This window comes from Perognathus longimembris, chromosome 5, assembly GCF_023159225.1.
Source record: "Perognathus longimembris pacificus isolate PPM17 chromosome 5, ASM2315922v1, whole genome shotgun sequence".
Taxonomy (NCBI): domain Eukaryota; kingdom Metazoa; phylum Chordata; class Mammalia; order Rodentia; family Heteromyidae; genus Perognathus; species Perognathus longimembris.
The window spans coordinates 30,415,132-30,438,835 of NC_063165.1; the positions used below are offsets into that span (position 1 = coordinate 30,415,132).

A 23,704-nucleotide genomic window follows, 5' to 3' on the forward strand; every position below is an offset into this window, starting at 1 on the left:
CCATGTATGACTTTTGTAACTTTAAATAAAAATTAAGATATTAATATAATTTCTGAACATTAATTTTTGAAAAATTTTAGAGAACTAAGACTTCCTTGGTTCTCTGACTGTAGGTGGTTGGATTTAAACAGGAGTTATACCATGTGACACAGAGAGAACATTTTCCTGTGGAGAGATGCACATTCCTGTAGAGGAATGGGCCATAGTATGAACATTCAATTAAAAGATGTGCTCTGTAGTTGGAGAAGGCTTTTATTATACTTTTTCTCAGGCTTTGACAAAAGTGTAAAGAGAACAAGTGTATTTTTCTTGAACCATAAAAAACAAAAATCCTTAGATAATGATCAGAAATATCAATACAGATGTCTTTAACGATTGCAAACAGAATGATATATATTGGACGGGCAGATTAATCGACTGAATGACTTCCTTAAATTACAGCATGAATGAAAACACTGACAAATGATAAAGTCTATTTCTGAATGCATAGTCTTTTGAACATAATGACTCTACAACATAATCACTCCACTAGGTATGACTACATCGCAGTCATACATGGCTGTAGCCAAGGCACAGCATTCTGCAATTATACTGATTGTAAAGGAAAAATACTGTGCCATACACCAAGACAAAGATATCACCTTTTCCTTGTCTAACAAATTGAGAAGTATTTTGAGGGTCACTGTGATCCACACTTTTAATAATCAAACAAATCTAGAGAGTCTATACATATGCAGTAGTTAATAGAATACAATATCCTATGCATAGTCTATACATTTTTCTCCATAGGTAGTTCGCACCAGAAGTATAACTTATGCAGTTACTTACAACGAGTAAAAATAGCAACATCATTCATTTGCCTTAACAAGTCATTAATTTCTTCTCACATCTTATTTTGTGGACTTAGCCACAGACAGAATAGAGAATTTGGGGTAGACCTAGAGAACTCGCAACTACATTCATTTTTACTGGCCTGGAAGTTGGGCAACAGGGATGAATTCAGTCTACTTCACTCAGAGAACCACTCACCTGGCTATAATTTTTGCCTCTAAACAGAAAAAAATGTCGTTGAATACCAAAACACTAGGTTTTCAACACCTTCGCAGAGCACGGCATTGGAGATGGACTTGTGTATCTCAGGGCAAAATATGGGACCAAAGTGTTCAATTTTCAAGGGAAAGGTGAGGGGTGAATGCAAAATAGAGTGGATTACACTCTTGCCCTGTCAGGCTTAGGGCCGTCAAGTACTGACATTGGGCGGGGGCCACGGGTGTCCATTTTTTTCCTCTTACTTTGTCCTCAACATGGAGAGGGACAGTGAGAGGACTGTGGGTAGGAGCCCCGGGGCCTCATCTGACTATCTAGAGAGCAGGGAGGACATTTTGTGAAACCCAGAGTGGGTCTCCTGCCCTGTCATCTCCAGAATGTGTTCTGTTTTGTTTAGCATATCACATCCACCTGGTGCAGAGAACTTGATAATGAGTTAATAACATGGTCATGTTCTGCCACACGAACTCTACCCAGGAGAAATACTTTGGCTTTGATCATAGTTGCCTATGAAGGTTTCAGAGCAAACCTTAACTTAGATTTTCATGTTTTAGAATCATTACAGTCATAATGTTTAAACCTCTACTTAAGTTGTTCTAATAAAGGAGAGTGGCATGTTTATTTGTGGCTTTCTGCAAGTATACATACATATATATGTACATATATATACATATATGTATATATATGGACCTGCAGCTTTAAATTTTTGTTTCTAGGACAATGTTATGCTAGCCAACAGTTATTTAGAAAAAAATACATACACTCACACACACACACAACTCTTATTCCTTGTATTTTATGACTATTTAAAATACCGTGACACAGAAAAATTTGTTTGCTTCTGTGTGCAATAGTACCTTCATTTTTCAAGTATATTTGAGTAAAATATCTTCTTTCAGTCTAAACTCAAATATTATCATGTTGCAGTAAATCACTGTTTGCATAGTGGAATTTTCTACTTTGTCATTATATGTCAACTTAGGCAAAAATATTTTCAAATTGAAATCACTTTTCTATGTGCTATTATACTTATTTCAGAATGTCAAAACCTTCTATTGTTCATTATTCTTCTTATAACATTTGTTACTTCTTTATTTCTAAGACTGTAAATGAAAGGATTTAGCAGAGGAATTATTAGTGTATAAAACACAGCACCTGCTCTGTCTTTATCTCCTTTACTCACTGAATTTGGATGAATATACACAAAGAGAAGAGAGCCATAGAACATGGACACAGAGAGGAAGTGGGATGCACAGGTAGATAAAGCTTTTCCTCTTCCTCCCTTGGATTTCATTGTGAATATAGTGAAAAGAATACAAAAATATGATATTATGACTACAGTAATTGTAAAAATTTGAATTAAACCTGCCAGGATAAGTATCATCAAATCATTAATATAAGGATCAACACAGGAGAGTCTGTATAAGGGAAGGACATCACAAAAAAAGTGATTGATTTGATGTGATCTGCAGAAGGTTAACCTAAACAATAATCCTACTTGGACAATCGAATGCAGGTTTGCAGCAATGTAGGCACCTATGGTCATCTGAATGCAGAGTTTCTTGGACATTCTGGTGTGGTACCGCAATGGGCTACAAATGGCCACATAGCGGTCATAGGCCATTGCTGCCAAAAGGAAGCAGTCTGTAGTTCCAGCAAAACAAAAAAAATAAAACTGTGCCATGCATTCATAAAGAGATATCATTCTGCCTGCAGAAAACAAGTTCTGTAGCATCTTGGGAGTAATGGTACAGGAACAGCAGGAATCCATGAGAGCCAGGTTTCCCAGAAAGATGTACATTGGTGTGTGAAGATGGTGTTCCATGTAAATCAATGCCACCAATCCAAGATTCCCCACCATGGTGACAAGATAGATGGTAAAGAACACGACAAACAGGAGGACCTTCAGCTCCGGATGATCTGTGAATCCTATGAGGATGAACTCAGTGGTGGAAGAGTCATTGTCCTCAGACATCCTTTCTTCACCTGTTAATAGTGAAATTGGAGATGGGAATGTGGCTCATTGGTAGAGAGCCTGCCAAGCTACATGAAGCCCTGGGTTCAATTTCTCAGTACCACATAAACAGAAAAAGACTGAAGTGGTGCTGTGGCTTATAGTGGTAGAATGCTAGTGTTCAGCAAAAGAAGCTCAGAGATTGTGCCCAGGCCCCAAGTTCAAGCCCCAAGACCGACAAAAAAATCAAAGAAAGACAAAAGATTAAAGTTGGGTAGATCTAAATTCTAATTGAAAGCACACAATATTTCATTCAATTTTTGAAACAATAGATTACTTTGTTAAGCATACGGGCTGTTAGTAGAACACAGCTTCCTGAAATCTTGGACATGATTTTTTTAGTGTCAGTACCAATGACCCATGTCTTTAACATTCAAAATTCACTAACATCTCCAAGGAGGGTAATTTACCAACATTTGCCTTAAATAATTCCAAGAAAGATGTCCAAACTACAATGTGTATCTTTATATTTTATAAGGGTCCTATATTTGGTTTATTGATTTAAATAATTTTAGTGTCAGTTTTTTTAAGCTCCTTAATAGAAATTTACAGTCAATTTTCCTAGATGTGGTATATATTTTTAACTGGGAAGATTATTTTTATACATTTTCTAGATAAGGTCATATTTTTAGGAAGCATGTTAGAAATATATCTTAAGTAAATATTGCAGAGGTTGCACAATTAATGTTGATCTTAAATCATAATTATTTTGGAAAGCTAAAAAGATAAATGACATGAATCAGGGTGTATTATACTTATAATTTAATATGCTGAATTGAAATAGCTTTGTACAACTGTTCAAAGGTAGCAAAAAGTAATATATGACAATATTGATACATTTTCTCCATAGTAACATCCATCTTTTAAAGATTAACTCATTATTTCATGCCATTATTTCTCTTCTTTCACAAATATTTCAGTCTTTCCTCACTTATGAATCACATGTGCAGTGCTACAGAATAGTCTTATGCCTGAATGTCACAGGCTATTCCAATCTCCCCTTCTGAATTATGGAGCCTGTCTCTTAGACTGAGGAAAATTTATAATTTCTTCTCTAAAAGCTGTATTTATTTGGCTTCTGAGTGTATCATTACTATTTTGTTAATATAAGTAAATGTCTCAGTTTTGTATTTAAATAATTCTGCGACAGGAATTGTGACATCTATGAGAGTGCTGGAGCAAGCTTAGTCATGGGACACTATGATAGGATGCACAAAAGCTCCCCTGCTTATGACCCAAAGTCACACACATTTCTAGTATATCAATATCAATAAACATTCTATGGAGAGAAGACAAAATTCATTCCAGAACTATCACTTTGCTATTGATCTGAAAATGATGACCTTTCTTTCATTACTCTACAACTGATCGCTAGTGACCAGTTGGGACATTTGACTTTGGAGGAGTTGATTGTGAAAAATTTCAAGGTAATCATCTTTAGATGTGTGTGTGTGTGTGTGTGTGTGTGTGTCCGTGTCTGTGTGTTTGCCACAAAAGTTGTTACTAGGAATCACTTTTAATATGTTGCCAGAAATTTTCAGAGAGTTTTACAAATTTTGCTCTCTGCAATTTTACTTATTTTGAAAATAGAATATCACAGTGCTGCACCTTACCCTAAAACCACATACCACTCACACTTTTTTGAAAATCTAGGAGTTGAAGGAAGGGGTTGAAAATTAGGAATATTGAAGAGAAAAAATAATTTTGAAAAGTAAATATGGTGGCTAAAATTAATGTTTCTTACCTTATACTTTTCAGAGAAAAGATTTTGCTTAGTGCATTGGTTGCTGTATGGTGAGGGTGTCAGAAGTTTAGCGTGTACTTGTACCTTGCTATCCAAAGTATTTGGGATGCAAAGGATAAAAATCTTAGAGACAATCTTTAAGTCATTGTTCTTAATTATGACTCTTATACTGAAGTTAAATTGTTGCATCAAATCCCAAAGGGAATTCATTGCAGCAACATCAGTGTATTCTGAAAGTCCTAAAGTTGCAAACCACATGAAATTAATTGAAGATGCCCTGTGAGACAAGATTTAAAAAAACAACAATTTTCACTAATGTCAGTTTGAAGATCATCTTTATCTTGTTGATTTATATACTTTATTGCTATTATTATTTTAAAATTCACTTCATCATTCTTTGTATAAAATATAAAATCAATAGCAGATATTCCCTGTCTGTCTTGACTCCTTACTGGTGCAATAATGTAGGTTATGTAAAGAATAGTATTTGGAAAGGAAATTCCAAGGTTTGTTTTTCTTCTTAGCATACTTCATTAAACTATGGGTTCCATTTTTTTAATACCTGAAAAGTTGATCATTCCTCCATTATCTCCATCATTATTACTGTGCCTAGAAAAAGTAATTTGGGGATACATTCATTCTAGTATTTCTAATACTCTGCAAACTCTCAAAGTTTGTAGCCCTCAATAGTCATTGAATTAATAAAGAGAGGGACAGACATACAGAAAGAGAGAGAGAGCGATGAAGGGACAGAGAGAGATAGAGACACACAGAGAGGTTTCTGCTATGGATACTATTCAAGAATTCACAATGGAATAGTGACCAAATTAACATGCAGTGAAAAGAATAGGTAACCCAGTCAGGTGCTGGTGGCTCACACCTATAATCCTAGCTACTCAGGAGGCTGAGATTTGATGATCACCATTCAAAGCCAGCGTTGGCAGGAAAGTACGTAAGATTCTTTTTTTTCCATATTTTTTATTGTCACCATGATGTACAGAGGATTTACAGTTTCATACATAGGGCACTGCGTATATTTCTTATTCAACTTATCTCCTCCTTCATTTTTTCCCATTTTCCCCTCCCCCATTTCCCTCGCCCCTTGAATTGTGCAGTTGGTTTACACCATATAGTTTTGTAAGTATTGCTGTTGTCTTGGTTTGTCTTTTTATCCTTTGTCTCTCGATTTTGATATTCTCTTTCCCTTCCCTATTTCCAATACATATATATACAATATCCAGGGTACCAAAATCAGTTAAGTGACATCAGGGTTAAACCACAGGAAAGAAAGACAAAAGAAAAAGGGCATAATTTCACATAGTATGTTGAAAATAACACCGATAAACCACTTGTCTCCATAACTTGGAGTTCATTTCACTTAGTATCATGTACATAGTTATTGAACTATTGTGATCTTCTTTTAGGATTATCCTAGATGCATACTAATTATTCCCAATGAGGGAGACCAAAGAGTCTATGTTTTTTTGGATCTGGCTCAATTCACTTAGTATGATTTTTTTCCAAGTCATATCGTCAATCAACCACCAGAAAATCAGAAATGGTGCTGTAGGTCAAGTAGTAGAGTGCTAGACTTGAGCTGAGGAACTCAGAGATTGTACTAATAAAGCCCAGAGTTCAAGCCTCATGACCACCACCACCACCACCAACACCAACAAAAAACTAACCCAAAAGAATCATGGAATAGAAAGATTTCAGGGTTCAGCAAAAGGAATCTTTTTATTGTTGTTGTTGTTTCCTGGATCTGAGCCTGGGACTTGAACTCAGTAGCTGCAGCTTTCACTCATTGGCTAGTGCTCTACTAATGGAGCCATGCCTCCAACCCTTGTAAAAATAATCTCGGATTAAATTGAAACAAGGAAAGTTACCATTTTTTTTCCAGAAAATAATCATTTTGTCTCACTTGTGTCAGGAAAGTTACAATATCATAAATTAGTCTCATCAGCAGTTGTGTGGGATTCTACATAAGAATTTGAGGAAGATGATGAGGAAATACATTTTTAAAAATTATTGCTGCAATAGAAATAGGGAGAAAAACAATGGTCTTGATTCTGACAACGTCCAGTAAAAGAAAAATTGTATACCAAAGTTCTAACTGTAAAAATGACATGAAACCCATATGAAGTATACCATACCTTTATTATACCCTTCATAATTAATTCACAAAACAGATGCATCTTGATATCTTGATACTTCCTTGATATATTATCTGTTTGGAAATGTTTCGTCTGATTTTTGTCTCAGAAGAACTATGAAATTAGAAATATTTAATTGATGTGAAGGTATATGGGATTTATATAAAGTTTATGGAAAATACTTTTAAGCAAATCAAATTTAAAGACCAATTTTTTCTAAGTAAGGCTTGACCCTCTGCACTGGAGAATTATAAAACCCATTAACAAAATAATTCCTGGTCTACTCTGAACCTTGCTGGAGACAGATCTCCTGACTTTGTCATATAACATGAATATGAAACATGGATTTCTTCTTTGTATGACCTAAGACTTATAAGACTAACAAGGTAATAAGGTAGTAATAAGGTCAGACTATCCAATTAATTTTGTACTAGTAGTGACAGGATTTGTGCCCTATGATCAAGCCTGAATGGGTCTAGAGGACACACTAGATATTAATAACCATATTCTCTAGCCTCTTCTGTAGGTTTGAGAAAATATATTCACTTTCATTTTATTTTTATTTTTCAGTTGTGGGGCTTGAACTCAGGACCTAGCTGCTGTCCCTGAGCTCATTTGCTCAAGGCTAGTGCTGTGCCACTTTGAGCCACAGCACCACTTCCAATTTTCTGTTGGTTAATTGGAGCCAAGATTCTCACAGATTTTCCTGCCTAGGCTGTCTTTAACTATCATCCTCAGATCTCAGCCTCCTTACAAGCTAGGATTATAAGTATAGGAAACCGACACCCAGCTAACATTTTCTTTTTAATAGTATAGTTTACTTTAAATGTTAAGTACTAGAAATGACACAATCTCTATTTCCAGTATACCCAAACATGAGGAAAAAAGGAAATAATGATGCAAACTGCAATACTGTCATATGGGTTGGGATGAACATAAACAAGCTACACAATATTTTAATAGGGGTTTGTTAATAAAAATTATATAAAGAATGTCTAAATCATTTAGCGGCTGTATTCATAATACATATGTATATAAGTGCAGTTTTATACATCTATATGTATCTGTAGTTAGGATTTTACACACACATACACACATATACATATATAGTAAATCTAGCTTAATGCCCAAAGGATAGTACATTTTTCAGTTAATTATTTTTCCTAATATTTGTATTTCATTTAGCTACTTATAAATTCACCATTTCTGACTCCTTTATTTGGAACAGCTCCATATTTTGTAAACACTATTAACATGTCAAGAATTTTCACTGTCACTTTTAGTGTCAGTGCAGGCTTTTGGAAATCCTAAGGACAGGCAAAGCAAAGACACAGGAAACACTTTGATTTAATGGAGAATCAGTCAATACAGTGTTACACATGATGACTAGGAAATAAACTACATGAAAAATTGATACACAAAAGCATTTTATTATGAATATAATGTTTCCAGATTAACATATCACAGCATATCACAAAAATACTCCACTGAGAAAATAAAATTGATTACTCAAAAGTAAAGTTGATTACTACTTTGAGAATCATTTGTAAGTATAATTCTTTAATTCACTTCTTATGTGTCCTACTATTACTTAGATTGCCAGACATATTTTCACAGAATATTATCTTTCTGAAATATTTTGGACGGATACCATCATATATTGAGTTAAAATTCTGAGCACTTATGGGCAATTTAAAATTTTTTCTTACTACCTCTAAATTATCATATAAAATCACTTTTCTTTGAGAGAAGGTACTTGCCTTACAGTGTTATAAAATTGTCTCTTTTCATAATTTTCCTCACAACATTTGTGACTTCCTTATTTCTAAGACTATAAATAAAGGGATTTAGTAAAGGAATTATAACAGTGTAAAAAACAGCAACAGATATGTCCTTATTCCCATCATTAACTGAATTTGGTCGAACATACATAAAGAGAAGAGAGCCATAGAATATTGACACAGAAAGGAAGTGGGATGCACAGGTAGATAAGGCTTTGCCTCTTCCCTCCTTGGATTTCATTGTGAATATAGTGAAAAGAATATAAAAATATGATACTAGAACTATAGCAATACTAAAGGCTTGAATTGACCCTGACATGATAAGTATCATCAAATCATTAACATAAGGGTCAACTGTGGAGATTCTATATAATGGAAGGACATCACAAAAGAAGTGATTGACTTGATGAGACCCACAGAAAGTTAACCTAAACAGTAATGCTACATGAATAGTAGAATCCACATGTCCAGCTATGAAGGCCCCAGTGGCCATCAGAATGCAGAGTTTTTTGGACATCCTGGTGTGGTACTGCAGTGGGCTACAGATGGCCACATAGCGGTCATAGGCCATTGCTGCCAGAAGAAAGCAGTCGGCAGTTTCAGCAAGACAGAGAAAATAGAACTGGACCATGCATTCACAGAGGGAAATCTGTTTTTTCTCAGAAAAGAAGTTCTCTAACATTTTGGGGGTAATGGCACAAGAACAGCAAGCATCCATGACAGCTAAGTTTCCTAGGAAGATGTACATTGGTGTGTGAAGACGGCGCTCTATGTAAATCAATGCCACCAATCCAAGATTCCCCACCATGGTGACCAGATACACAGCAAGAAATATCGCAAACAAGATCATCTTTAGGCTCGGCTTATCTGTAAATCCTGTGAGGGTAAATTCAGTCATGCAGGAGTTGTTTTCATTCATTATTACTTTGTCTGTGGAAATAGGAATTATGGAGATACAGGGGTTTAACTGAGTGTTAGTGATTCTTTCTTTCTTTCTTTCTTTCTTTCTTTCTTTCTTTCTTTCTTTCTTTCTTTCTTTCTTTCATAACAGTTAAGGAAATTTCTTCTACCATCTCAGCTTTCTGTGGAATATGGATATCTACATTTCCTGGGAGCATTTGTTCTTTGTAATGTGTCAGCATCTTCCTCTTAAGAGTCAGGAAAGTACTTTGATACTTTGTTTAAAGAGTGTACGCTTACTGTAGAAAAACATTTTTCTACATGTTCATGAAAGGATCCCATATAGTTTTAGGACACTCATTTGTTACCAGCTACATGGAAGGTAGGGCAAGAGAATTAAAGTACCACCACAACAAAATTAGTGCACTCATATCTTAGGTATGATTCTCAAAGTATTTTGTATAGTTTTACTATTTTGTATATTTTTCTGTATGAGGGATGTTTTTAAAAAGTATAATAGTATAAAAAGTATGCTATAATTGTTTGTTAGAGATCTGCAGTAAGGACTAGGGTAGAAAATATTCATCTTTTAAGTGTAATTACTTTGCGGGGGAAAAATGAGGGAGGGGGTAACAAGTTGAACAAGAAATGTACTCACTGCCTTACATATGAAACTGTAACCCCTCTGTACTTCACTTTGACAATAAAGGGAAAGAAAAGTACAATTACTTTGGAAAGTTGAAGTCAATGTCCACAGATAATGTTGTCTCATTATTTCCCCACAGTATCACTCATTTCCATAAACACTCTGTCCCTGCCATTCGTCTTGTTTATTTTGCCCAAATATCTGTTGTGTAAGGCTATAAAATGGTACTTGATATACTTTAATGTCTGAATGTCTGAAGCCACACCAATCACATGTTCTGAGTTGTGGAGCTGTGTTCTACACACAGGACAATGTGCAATATGTTGTATGGAAAATCTTCATTTGCTTTATATTTTCTACTTGTAAGCAGTTTTTAATGATATTGTAAATATTTTAAGGCTCATTGTTACTTAATTCTGTAAAAGGTACTACAAAATGCTGTAAGTAAATACATGGTTGTTGCTCAGGTAAAATGCATGTGACCCTGGCTTGAGTCTCTAGGGAACACACACACACACACACACACACACACACACACACAAATGTTCCTGTGATGTAGCAAACATTACAAGCCTAGTTCTGGTCTATTGATTTGGGAGGAATGACCTTATTTATAGTGCTTTACTAATGATCCCCAATAACTTCTTTACAGCTACACCTTAGTACTGTTAAATTGGACATAGGAAAATAAATCAAATCAATAACTTTTAAAAATTGCATCTTTCTTTAAATTGAACCATACATTTCCAACTTTCTATTTTATCAGTTCTGTTTCATAAAATTCAATAAGTATATATGATAAGTACACAGAATTAGAAAACTTACAAAATGGTGGAGTTTGCACTTTAGTTTTAACACAAAAACAGAAAAAAAGTTGAAATCTATTTACCACTTTTCAAAAATTTAATTGAAATTATCTCCACAATTCTCTGCATGAAATTGAAATTGAATTTTGAATTCAATTTTCTTTTGATTTAGAAATCATTTTATAATGTTATTTAAATTACCATTTGGAACATACTAACTGATTAACCTAATTGCATAAATTATGAGGTCAAAATGAACTTGTATTTCCATATTCAATGTATTAAAAAGGCAAAATAGAAGCTTGTTTATTCTGAAGCATTAAATATAAAAAGTTAAAATATAAAAGCATTAAATATAATCTATGAAATTCTCATTTACAAATTATTGTCAGTCTCTATGCCCTTATTATTTAATTGACTTTCTGTAATTATATCTATATAGCTTGAAAATTTATAATGAGAAATTTAGATGAAATATATTACATCACCATAAAGCCACATACCTCTCAATATTGACTATATAAAAATAAGAAAAGAGTTACATTTATGAACAGTAAAAAAGTTTGCATAACATAAAGAAATCCCTATATATGAGTGCTGTAAGTAAAAGTAAAATTTAGTGAAAATCTTGCCTTACCTATATTTCACAAAGAGATTTTTGCATTGTTTGCTTTATAGTTCAAGTGTTAGAATATGTTTATAACTTGTTCCCCAAAACACTTAGGTTAAGGGAATGACAATCTCAGAGACTACCTGCAGGACAGTGGCAGTTGTTGTGCCTCTTGTCTTGCAAAATTAGAGTTCTTCAAATCCTAAAGGAATTTTCCTGACATTGTTGCATTTCTGTGGGGACACTAGGTCTTGAAAAAACAAACCACTTGATATTAATTAAAGACATCCTGGGAGAAAATAGGGGTAAAATAAATGACCCTCACTGAAGTCTGTTAGGTGCTCATAATAAAGTGGGTTGGTTGAAGTTTACACATATGATAGCCATGTTCCTTACTGGTGAAATAGAAAATGGAGAGACAGGAACTCTAATATAATCTAAGAATATCATAGCTAGAATTCCATTGTATATATAGAGATCTATCTGTTTGTCTATCTATCTATCTATCATCTATCTATCTATCTATCTATCTATCTATCTATCTATCTATATCACATTTTCTTCATCCATTTGTCCACTGAGGGACATCTATGTTGACTCCATACCATGACTATGGTAAAAAATGCTGCAATAAACATGGTTGTGCTGGTGACTTTAATTTGGTCTGATTTATGGTCCATTGAATAATGCCCAGTAGTGGAATTGCTGGGTCATAGGGAAGCTCTGTGTAGTCTTTTAAGGAATGGAATTCTACTCATCCATCAGAAAGAATAGTATTCTCCCATTTGTAAGGAAACAGAAAGACCTGGAAAAATTATAATAAGTGAAGTATGCCAGAGCCAAAAAAATTACAGGCTACATAGTTTCCCTCATTTGTGGTAAATAGAACGTGCCTATAAATCTGCAAGTAAACACGCTGAATTACTAAAATAAATAAATAGAACTGGGCATGATAGTCATTAACATACAGAGGTCAAAGGAGGCTATGCATAGGAGTGGTGAACAAAGGCTCAAAAGCTATGGAGAGGTCATTATATAAGATAATATTCTATGAAATGAACTCCGTGCAAAGGAAACAAGAGACTTTTTTTGGCTTCCATTGTTGCTGTTTTAGTTTTATTTCCTTTTTTCTTGTTTGTTAGTTTGTATTTGGGAGGGTAAGCGATGGCACATCAAAGGTGGAACAAGGATGAACAAATACAATGGTGATACTAGATACTATATGGAAATGAACTGGATATCTTATGGGTGATGATAGGAAGGAAAGAATGGGAGACAATGATGGAAGGGGAGACGTAGTTCAAAAAGAATTGTACTGGGGCTGGGGATATAGCCTAGTGGCAAGAGTGCCTGCCTCGGATAAACGAGGCCCTAGGTTCGATTCCCCAGCACCACATATACAGAAAACAGCCAGAAGCGGCGCTGTGGCTCAAGTGGCAGAGTGCTAGCCTTGAGCGGGAAGAAGCCAGGGACAGTGCTCAGGCCCTGAGTCCAAGGCCCAGGACTGGCCAAAAAAAAAAAAAAAAAAAAAAAAAGAATTGTACTGATTGTATCTGATTCATGAAACGGTAACCCCTCTGTATATAAACTATACAAATACAATTAAAAATATGACTGTTTCTTAGGTAGACATATGGAAAGTGGTGTGGTAGTCAAGTTGTATTACTAAGAAACTACAGTTACATCTAGTGTTAAATTGCTTTAAAACAAATCAGTAAGAGCATAGAATAGAGAGGGTGAGCTTGCTAGAAATACACTTTACATCTAGAAAATATAATGAAATTCCCTTGCATCTCTGCAGGGCTTATTTAAAAATATTAAACTAGACATAAAGTAGTAGTCCAAATGCATGTAAGTATATTTATATCTATGATAAAGGTGAATTCATTCAATGGTGTCAGGGGAAGATGGAACTTAGGATTGGGCTTTTGAATGTAATGAAAAGGACGGAGTGAATAGCAGGCACACAATATTGCATTCAGCCACTGGTTAGGACACAGTGTCACAAAAGTTTTGCCAAATCTAGCTTTGAACCATGTTCTGCTGTTCTATGCATCCAGCATGACAAAGATCGTAGGCTTACACATCATGACTGACTTGGACAAACCTTTGTAGAATTGTCAACAATTGTTTCATAATTTAAGTTGTCATTTGCATTGTTATCATCTTCCCTTATTTTCCTCCAATATGTGATGCTTTCTTCCTCCTCTTGTCATTCATGACTTTGACAATTCTATTGTATTTGTAGATAGTTTTTGGCAATATTGTCATTTTCACAATGTTATTCTTTCCAAGGAGCAAGGGAGGTTTTTTCTTACCTCCTTAAATTTGCTTTAATTTTCATTTTCAGGTTTTTACAGTTTTCATTATAGCAGTCCTTCACATGTTTGGTTAAGTTAATTCGTACATTTTTATTTTTTGAGGTTATTAGGAAAGGAGTTGCTTTCATGATTCCAACCTTCTTTTTCTTGTTAATGATATACCTAAAAGCTATTGATTTTTTTCCTTTTTTTAGAATTTTGTGTTTTTTTTATTGTCAAAGTGATGTACAGAGGGGTTACAGTTTCATGTGTAAGGCAGTGAGTACATTTCTTAACAAACCTCCTCCCTCATTTTTCTCCCACCTTCTCTCCTCCCTGATTCTCCTCCCCCCCACCTCACTAAGCTGTACAGTTTCTTTACAGCATGTTGTCTTATAAGTATTGCTATTGAGCTGGCCACTTCCTTCTGTAACTTGGAGTTCATTTTGCTTAGCTTGATGTTATATGATCATAGGTACATAGTTATTGAGCTACTGTGGTCATCTACTAGTAAACTTGTTCAACCACTCTGGAGAGCAGTGTGAAGGTTCCTCAAAAGGCTAAACATAGAGCTACCCTAGGACCCAGCAACTCTACTTTTGGGCTACCCAAAGGATCACAAGCAAGACCACACGAAACCTACCAGCACAACCATGTTCATTGCAGCACAACTTACCATCACTAAAATATGGAACCCACTCAGATGCCCCTCAGTAGAGGAATGGATGAAGAAAATGTAGTACATATATACACAATGGCAGTCTATGCTTCTATCAGAAAGAATGGCATTGACCCATTTGTAGGAAATAGAAAGACTTGGAAAAAAATCATAGCAAGTGAAGTGAGCCAGACCCAAAGAAACATAGACCCTATGGTTTCCCTCCTTGGTAAAGCTATTGATTTTTGTAGGTTAATTTTATACTCTGCTACTTTGCAAAAGTTTCAGGTCAGCTCAAGTAACTTGAGAGAAGAATCTATGGGGTTCTTTAAATACAGGATCATGTCATCTGCAAAGAGGGAGTGTTTTATTTTGTATCCCCTTTTATTTGTCTCCAGTCATTGCTCTGCCTAGGAATTCCAATACTATATTGAAAAGGAGTGGAAAGAGCAGGAATCCTTGTCTCAACACAGTGATCTCACTCCTAGGCATTTTCCCTAATGACCAAAAACAAGGCCACACCAGCAAAACAATGTTCATTCCATATGGAATCAACCCAGATGTCACTTCTAAAAATTAACCCCTCCCCCCAAAAAACCAAATAATAAGTTGGCTAAAGAATTAAAAAGACAATTCTCTGGAGAAGAAATAGAATAGCCAATAGACACATGAAGAAATGTTCAACATTTCTAGCCATAAAAGAAATTCAAATAAAAACGACATTGAGATTCTACCCCACCCCAGTAGAATGGCCATTGTCAAGAAAACAAATAATAGTAGATGCTGGTAGGGATGTAGCCAGAATGGAATGTTACTACATTGTAGGTGGGTATGTAAACTGGTTCAACCACTCTGAAAGCAATAAGGAGGGTCTTTAAAAGACAAAATATAAACCTCCCCTCTCATCCAACAATTCCACTCCTGGGAATTTACCCAAATGGTCACAAATGCTGCCACACTAAAGCTACCAGCACAACAATGTTCGTTACAGCATTATTTACCATAGCTAAGATATGGAACCAATCCAGATGCCCCTCAGTAGATGAATGGATCAAGAAAATGTCGTATATATACACAATGGATTTATATGCTTCCATCAGAAAGAATGGTATTGTCCCATTCACAAGGAAATGGAAATACCTGGGAAAATATCATACTAAGTGAAGTAAGCCAAACCCAAAGAAAAGAAGGTTGCATGGTTTCCCTCATTTGTAACAATTAGTATATGTCTGGGTTAGTCCTAGGATCACAATAGCCCAATATATATGACCATATAAATTGATGCTAGTCATGAACTCCAGGATATGAAAACAAGAGTGTTTTTTGTTTGCTTTGTTTTATAGTGTACTGTTTGCAGGTATCTCTTTTGTCTTCATTTCTTCCTCTTCGCTGGTTTATTCCCTGTGGTCACTTTTTTATTTCAGTACCTTTTGTCTTGTATATAAGTTTATTTTATTTGAGAAAGGGAAGGGGAATCACAGAAATAATGGGACAAAGGGTTAACCAACACAACAGCAATACTCACTAGATACTGTGTTGCAAATGAACTTTACAACTCAGAGGGAGGGGAGTTGGGGTTAGGGGAGATAAAATGAGAGAAAACTAGGGAGGGTATACCCCCCTTCAATAAGAAATGTACTTATTACCTACATACATAACTGTAACACCTTTGAACATCACCTTTACAAAAAACCCCTCAATGTATATATATCTACAAAATTAAGAAAAATGATGGAAGGTGTGGGAGAATAATTTATCTGACCAGTGGAAAACTTAGTCTGGGCACAGAAGTTCTGGTGCCTTATTAGCAAACTAATAGGCCTTGGGGAAAAAAGTCTCCTGTGTTTGATGTTTGATGGCCAAAGGAAGCCAACTTTTGTTATGAGAATCTCCCTTTTCCCTGTAAAGAGCCTCCCTGGGGAGACTTGCTTGACCAGTTGCCTTTAGCAAAAGCTCTTCACACTATATAGGGAAGTCTCTTCACAGTAAATAGAGAAGTCATGGTCAAAGATAATTAGTCTCCAGGAAATAGTAGCTAGGTGATAGTTAAAGTTTTGCCTTGACTGGTTTAATCCCTTGTTTTGATATCAACAATCTTTGTACTAGTCACTGTTTATAATAGGAAAACTTTTGTAATAGTTTTCTCCCTCACAGTAGCAACATCCTCAACTTTTGTATTGAAATGGATATCATGTTGTATTAATTTTTACCCTTGAAGTTGTGAATTGATTTCTAAGCCTATATAAACCCTGGCCCTCCAGAAATAAAGTGTGCATTGGTCCACTTGCCTCTGCATCCCCTGTGTCCTGACTGTGGTTGCAGTTACTTGGGTCCAACAGGAAGGGTTGGGGGTGGGAGTGATGAGGGAGATTATGCAAGTGTAACATCCATTAAGATGCATTACATTCACAACTGCTTTGTTGAATGGTAACTCATTTGTACAACTACTTAAAGATAATTAACAATTACTAACAATCTATTAACAATTGAGGTATATAATTCTTAATTATTCAAATGTAAATTTAAAAAGCCCACTATATATAAATACAATTGTATTGAAACCATTTTGAAGGAAATATTCACTGAGTAACAAATATATTAGGAGTTGTTTGAGTAGTGGAAATATAAGATCAGATGTACATGATTGATACAGAAATATTTTTATGTATGAAACAGTTATAGTTTAATATTTTAATCATTTTATTAACCATCAGTTTAAAAATATTGTTCTTTTTGTGCTGGGTATATCTGTATGATGAGAATTATTTTAACTACAAATTGACAGATTACCAATAAAAAGACACCTTATTTTGTAGAACCTGAGAGAAAAAAATGACATAGAGAAATGTGAAAATATTTCTAATTGCAGAGAAAATATTCTGGGTGAATGAATACATCTCCAGCCATAATCTTTTGTATGAACTTTGCCTCCCACCAATGACATTGACTCAGAAAAGATGAGTCATTGAGAACTTGCAATCTTAATTTTTTTATTTTATTTTTATTGAAAAGGTGATGAGAAGGGGGGTTTACTGTTACCTAAGTAAGGTAATGAGTATATTTGTTTTTAAACATTCTTACCCAATCCCTATTTTCTCCTGCTTACCCCTCCCTATTCCTTTCACCCCAAGTTTTATGGTTCATATCCCACATAGTGTTAAGCGAGAATCAATATTGTATTGGTTCATCCTTTGTACTGCTGTTTCTGTGATTTGTTTCCCTTCCATATGTCAAATAATGTTATATACAAGACACAAGGCACAGAAAACTAAAAGAAACAAGCAAACAAAAAAAACCGTTCATACAGTGTGGGGCATGCCCGGATGCCTTGAGTCAGAAAGAGGAAGTCCCAGCAGACCCTGCCTGTTTCCCCAGCTCTGGAGCCACGTGTGGCTGTTATGCCACAACCTGGAAAGGTGGTCCTAGTTGGCCCTGCTTGTCTTGTGGCCCTGGGGTCACGGGTGGCTATTATGTGGAACCTGGAAAGGCGGTTCTAGCTGGCCCCACTTCCCATCCTTGGGACCACATGTGGCCAAGATGGCGCCTGGTGGTGAACCCGGAGGCAGTCCTGTGGGCTGTGAAGAAGAATTAGGCCGCCTCTTAGGATTGGTCCCTCGGGCCTCCACCCTTGACAGACAGCTCAGGCCTCCTCACAGTCCCTAGATAGGTGCATGTACACCCCTCCCCTTTCCTGCCGATCTTTGACCTGATTGGCTCCTGTGCCTTATTTAATAGAAGGATCTACCTCAATAAACGAGTCTTTGCACTGACTTAGCTCCCGGACTGTCTGTTGTCCTCTGGTGAGGGAGGGCTAGGTGTGGGCAATCTGTCGACCCTTTCCTTTTCTTGGCTCGCCTGGTCTGGGCGTGTTTCCCCATCTCTCCCCAGGTCAGGAGAGCGAGGGGCGGGGGGGGGGGGGCTAGAGACCCCGACAATACAGGACATAATAAAAACCTCTTGTTCCCATATCTTGGGGTTCATGTTGATACACTTCATTATATATGGGCCTATGCACTAAACAATTACATTATTGAGATCCCCTGTTAAGTATATAATAAAAATATCGTAGTTCTTAGGAGGGAAATAATGCAACCTACTTTTGTTTGGGTCTAGCTTACTTCACTTAATATAATTGTTTCCAAGTTTTTCCATTTCCTTATGAATGGGGCAATGCCATTTTTTCTGATAGAAACATAGAACCCCATTAAAAATGGGCTAAAGACTTAAAGAGAGATGACTCTGAAGAGGAAATAAGAATGGCCAAGAGCAAGCCACAGCAGAGGATCACAAGAGCCCAATAGCTATACCCTTATGATCACATAAGATGATGTTAAGTGAAATGAACGCCATTTTATGGAAATGGTTGTTATATCACAGTTGTAACTACGTTCAACATCCCATGTGTATCTGTAGTTTATCCTGTTGCTGATGTTCTTGTACTACCTTCTTGGATTGTAACTATACTATCTCTGTAATCTTATCTGAGTATATTGGAAACTGTGTATACTGGTATTAGAATTAGGAAATTGAGAGGGAATACCAAAATTGAGAGACAAAGGGTAAATTAAGAGAAACAACAACAAAAGCAATACTTGCAAAACTGTATGGTGTAAGCGAACTGAACACCTCAGGGGGGGGAAGGGGGAGGGGGGAGGGGTGTATGAGGGACAAGGTAACAAACAGTACAAGAAATGTATCCAATGCCTAACGTATGAAACTGTAACCTCTCTGTACATCAGTTTTATAATAAAAAATTTAAAAAAAAAGAATGGTCAAGAGATATATAAAAACATCTCTGGCCATAAAAGAAATGTAAATCAAAACGACATTGAGATTCCACATATATCAGTTAGAATGGCCATTACCAATAAAACTAATAACACCAGATACTGGCGGGGATGTGGCCAAAGGAGAACATGAATACACTGTTGGTGGGAGTGCAAACTTGTCTAACCACTCTGGAAAGGAGTATGGAGATTCCTCAAAATAGTAAACATAAAGCTCTCCTATGATCCAGCAATCCCACTCCTGGGCATTTACACAAATGACTACAAACAAGGCCACATGAAGCTATCACCACAACCATGTTTACTGCAGCATTATTTACCATATCTAAGATATGGAACAAACCCAGATGGCCCTCAGTAGATAAATGGACCAAGAAGATGTGGTTTATATACACAATGGAGTCCTATGCTGTAATCTTAAATTTTTAATTTTAATAATCCCCCAAAATTATGCTTTGGGATTAAGAAATTTGCTACAATACTAAATGAAGTTTGCCACTATAGTTTTATTCCCAATATTTACAGATTTACCAAGATATGAATTATGGTCTGAAAGTCATATATAATTTTGTAGTTGACTAATGATGCAACCTACCCTCGATTTTGATGTGCATTTTGGTTCTTTGATGCCTGTCCTAGGCTTGAACTCAGAGACTGAGTGCTGTGTCTGAGCTTTTGTGCTAAAGGCTAACAGTCTACCAACTGAGCGGCAACTCCACTTCTATCTTTTGAGTGGTTAATGGGAGATAAGAGTCATATGGACTTCCTGCCTGAGCTGGCTTTGAACCATCATCCTCAGATCTCAACCTCCTGAGTAGCTAGAATTATAAGAGTGAGACCCTGGCCTAAGAGATTTTAAAGTACATTTTACAGAATCTGTTCATTCTAATCTGATTTGATTCTACTACAATTATACTGTTTTATTAGGATATGACACTTTTTCCAATTCTTAACTTTGTAAAAATTATGTTCTTGGTTGGGTATGGTAGACATGCTTGTATTCCAAGCTACTTGGGAACCATAGATAAGAAGATCGCCATCCAAGAACAACTGGACAAAAACATCTAGAATATAATACTTTTTTACTTTGCCAATTCCTACTTCTGATCTCATTGTAACTACAGTGGAAAGCACATACAAGTAAGATCTTAGACATACTAAAGATTTCAGTCGATTTTGCCAGAATAAATATAATCAATTTATTGACACAATGGTCAACACAATGGAAAGATATCACAGAAAATGTGATCAACTTGATGAGATGTACAGAAAATTAATCTAAACAATAAGACTATTTCTATCATGGAATGCAGGTTTTCAGTTATATGGGCTCCTATGGTCATCTGAATGTAAAGTGTTTTGGACATCATATTGTGGTACCACAGCAAAGCCACATAGCAGCCACAGGCCATTGCTGCCAGAATAAAATACAGTCTGTAGTTGAACAAAACAGAAAATAAAAGTGTGTAATACATTCATTGAGGAAAAGAGCTCTGTCTGCAGACAAGAAGTTTGCTAAGGTCTTTGGAGTAACATCTCAGGGACAGAAATTTTCCATTATAGCCAGATTTCTTCATCTGTTCTCAACATTACTCTCACCACCTAATGTGTAGCTTATTGACATTAGTCTCATTCTGAGCTCTTTCCAAACAATCAGTTTCCAGAGCAGCCTTTTGAAGTTCACAACCATATTACTTGTCTTCTAAGATGAATTCAAATTCCTGAGCATTGCACTGAAGATTCTAAGTAACCTGCTCCATCCAAACATCTCTTAATCACTAAGACCTCTCTGTAACAACTTGCCCTTTGTCTGTTAGCTTTTCCTCATTATCCATTCAGCCCCCTAATTCTAGTGTCATTCTCATTTTTATAAACATTCACTGTGGTCATGCTCATTGATGATTTGCTGTCATTGTCAAAAACTTTCAGGTAAAGTTTACTTCTGCTGTTACTTAATAACAAAATAACAATGGTGATAAAACTACTTTCTTAACCTTCAAGCATGTAGAGAAAAGGCCGTGTAAATACTGGCTTTGCCCCTATCAGGCTTACTCACATGACTTTGTTAATTCAAATAGTTCAATATAAGCTTTTATTTTAAGAAAGCATAAAACAGCATGCTTAAGTAGATGTTAAGAAATATGTATAAAAAGTCTAGCTTCATGCAGAGTGCGTTGCACATTTTCAAAAAACTTATTTTATATATCTATATTTAGTTGATGAATAAATGTTTTTGCTTAGGTATTTAGGATTTTCACTCTTCTTTGTCTCATTTTTTTGTGTGAACATATCCATCTTTTGTTATGCTATGAGTCTATGAGTACTTATCACTGGAGTAAGTACAGATCTTTGGTTCTACTGAAAACCAGTGAAACAAGTGGTAGCAATGAGAAAAATATTATTCATTGAGAATATTCTAAGACTAAAGTAACATACATGATGGACAAATAAATAAGCCACATAAAAATTAATATTGATGATGTTAAGAACATCATTTTAAACCACACATTACAAACAAAAATACAGAAATGATATTTCAATAGAATTTGGAAAGAAAATAAGTAATATAAATTAAAAAACAATATTGGATGATATTTATTCTGGAAATCGAGTAAGTAATCTCATGAAACACTGAAAGTCACATTGAAAATTAAACTAAATCCAGCAATTAAATTTCTGATAAATGGCATTGTTTCAAAAAGATCGTCAGAATTTAGAATATGCTTGAGATTAAAAGTTATGTTTTCAAACTAAGAAATTGGCCAAAGATATTGAATAAATTACTCCCTAATATGTATTGACTTGAAATACTAGTATTAGTTTGAGTTATTAAAAATTGTGACTAGTTCAGTTCTGATATATCCTAGCACCTTAGATTTAAAAGTATTTTTACTCTAATTTCTCTTTTGAAAATTATTTTGACTCAAATATTATTATCTTTTAACAATCGCAGTGTGGTGTTGAAGCATATTTTTATTATCTATATATTTAGAATTTTTAAATCACTTTATCAAACTAAAATCACCTCACCAAAAGAAATATTATTTCAGTTTATTACACAATTTTGTTCCTCATTATTTTTTTCAAAACACTGACCACTTCCTTATTTCTTAGACTATAAATGAAGGGATTTAATAATGGAATCACTACAGTATAAAAAATAGCAACAGGTATATTCTTATCCCCTGAATTAACTGAGTTTGGTTGAGCATACATGAAGAGAAGAGATCCATAGAACATAGACACAGAGAGGAAGTGGGATGCACAGGTAGATAAGGCTTTCCCTCTTCCCCCTTTAGATTTCATTTTGAATATTGTGAAAAGGATATAAACATATGACACTAGGACAATAGCAATTGTAAATACTTGAATTGATCCTGCCAAAATGAATAGTATCAATTCATTGATATAAGGATCAACACAAGAGACTCTATAGAGTGGAAGGACATCACAGAAAAAGTGATCAATTTGATGAGACCTACAGAAGGTTAACTTAAATAATAACCCTACTTCAATCATGGGATGCAAGTTTCCTGCTATGTAGGCTCCAGTGGTCATCTGAATGCAGAGTTTCTTGGACATCATGGTGTGGTAATGCAGTGGGTTACAAATGGCCACATAGCGGTCATAGGCCATTGCTGCCAGAAGAAAGCAGTCTGTAGTTTCGGCAAGACAGAGAAAATAGAACTGGACCGTGCATTCATAAAAGGAAATCTTTTTTTCCACAGAAAAGAAGTTCTCTAACATTTTGGGCATAATGGCAGAGGAACAGCAGGAATCCATCAGAGCCAGATTTCCAAGAAAGATGTACATTGGTGTGTGAAGACGGCGTTCCACATAAATCAGTACCACTAATCCGAGATTCCCCACCATGGTGATCAGATAGATAGCAAAGAATACCACAAACAGGAGGACCTTCAGCTCTGAATGATTTGCAAATCCAATGAGTATAAATTCATTTGTTGAGGAATAATTGTCAGTCATCATGCCTTTGGCTATTGAAATAGAAATTAGGTAGATATTAGATATAAGATTCTAACAAGACCATATATATTTGTGTAAATATGTTTTTATATATTGCTTTAATTAGATGTCGATGAGTTCCTTATTCAGTTATCTCTTGCTGTGTGTGGAACACAGCAATAAGGGCATTTGTTCTCTTAAAGTATAAGAACTTGTGACTTCAAATTGACTTTTGAGAATTCATGTGGGTATATTGCTACTGTGCAATATTTAGGTTTTTTATTCTAAATTTATT

At 35.4% G+C, this 23,704-nt stretch overlaps 3 protein-coding genes across 3 annotated transcripts; all 3 read right to left on the bottom strand.

Annotated features, from left to right (window-relative positions):
• Window positions 1-2,089: 2,089 nt before the first annotated feature.
• Window positions 2,090-3,022, bottom strand: LOC125351260 (olfactory receptor 5K3-like). Its single transcript, XM_048345964.1, has one exon. The coding sequence runs from the start codon at window positions 3,020-3,022 to the stop codon at window positions 2,090-2,092; it is 933 nt and encodes a 310-aa protein (XP_048201921.1).
• A 5,697-nt stretch (window positions 3,023-8,719) lies between these two features.
• On the bottom strand, window positions 8,720-9,658 carry LOC125351047 (olfactory receptor 5K3-like). Its single transcript, XM_048345795.1, has one exon. It carries the CDS (start codon window positions 9,656-9,658, stop codon window positions 8,720-8,722), a length of 939 nt encoding a protein of 312 aa, XP_048201752.1.
• A 7,806-nt stretch (window positions 9,659-17,464) lies between these two features.
• Window positions 17,465-23,433, bottom strand: LOC125351048 (olfactory receptor 5K1-like). Its single transcript, XM_048345796.1, has 3 exons — window positions 22,505-23,433; window positions 20,533-20,549; window positions 17,465-17,478 (listed from the first exon to the last, which is right to left on the bottom strand). Exons 1-3 carry the CDS (start codon window positions 23,431-23,433, stop codon window positions 17,465-17,467), a joined length of 960 nt encoding a protein of 319 aa, XP_048201753.1.
• Window positions 23,434-23,704: the final 271 nt, after the last annotated feature.

Coding starts and splice junctions, on each gene's coding strand:
- LOC125351260 (XM_048345964.1), bottom strand. CDS start 3,022: ATGTCTGAGGACAATGACTCTTCCACCACTGAGTTCATCCTCATAGGA.
- LOC125351047 (XM_048345795.1), bottom strand. CDS start 9,658: ATGAATGAAAACAACTCCTGCATGACTGAATTTACCCTCACAGGATTT.
- LOC125351048 (XM_048345796.1), bottom strand. CDS start 23,433: ATGATGACTGACAATTATTCCTCAACAAATGAATTTATACTCATTGGA.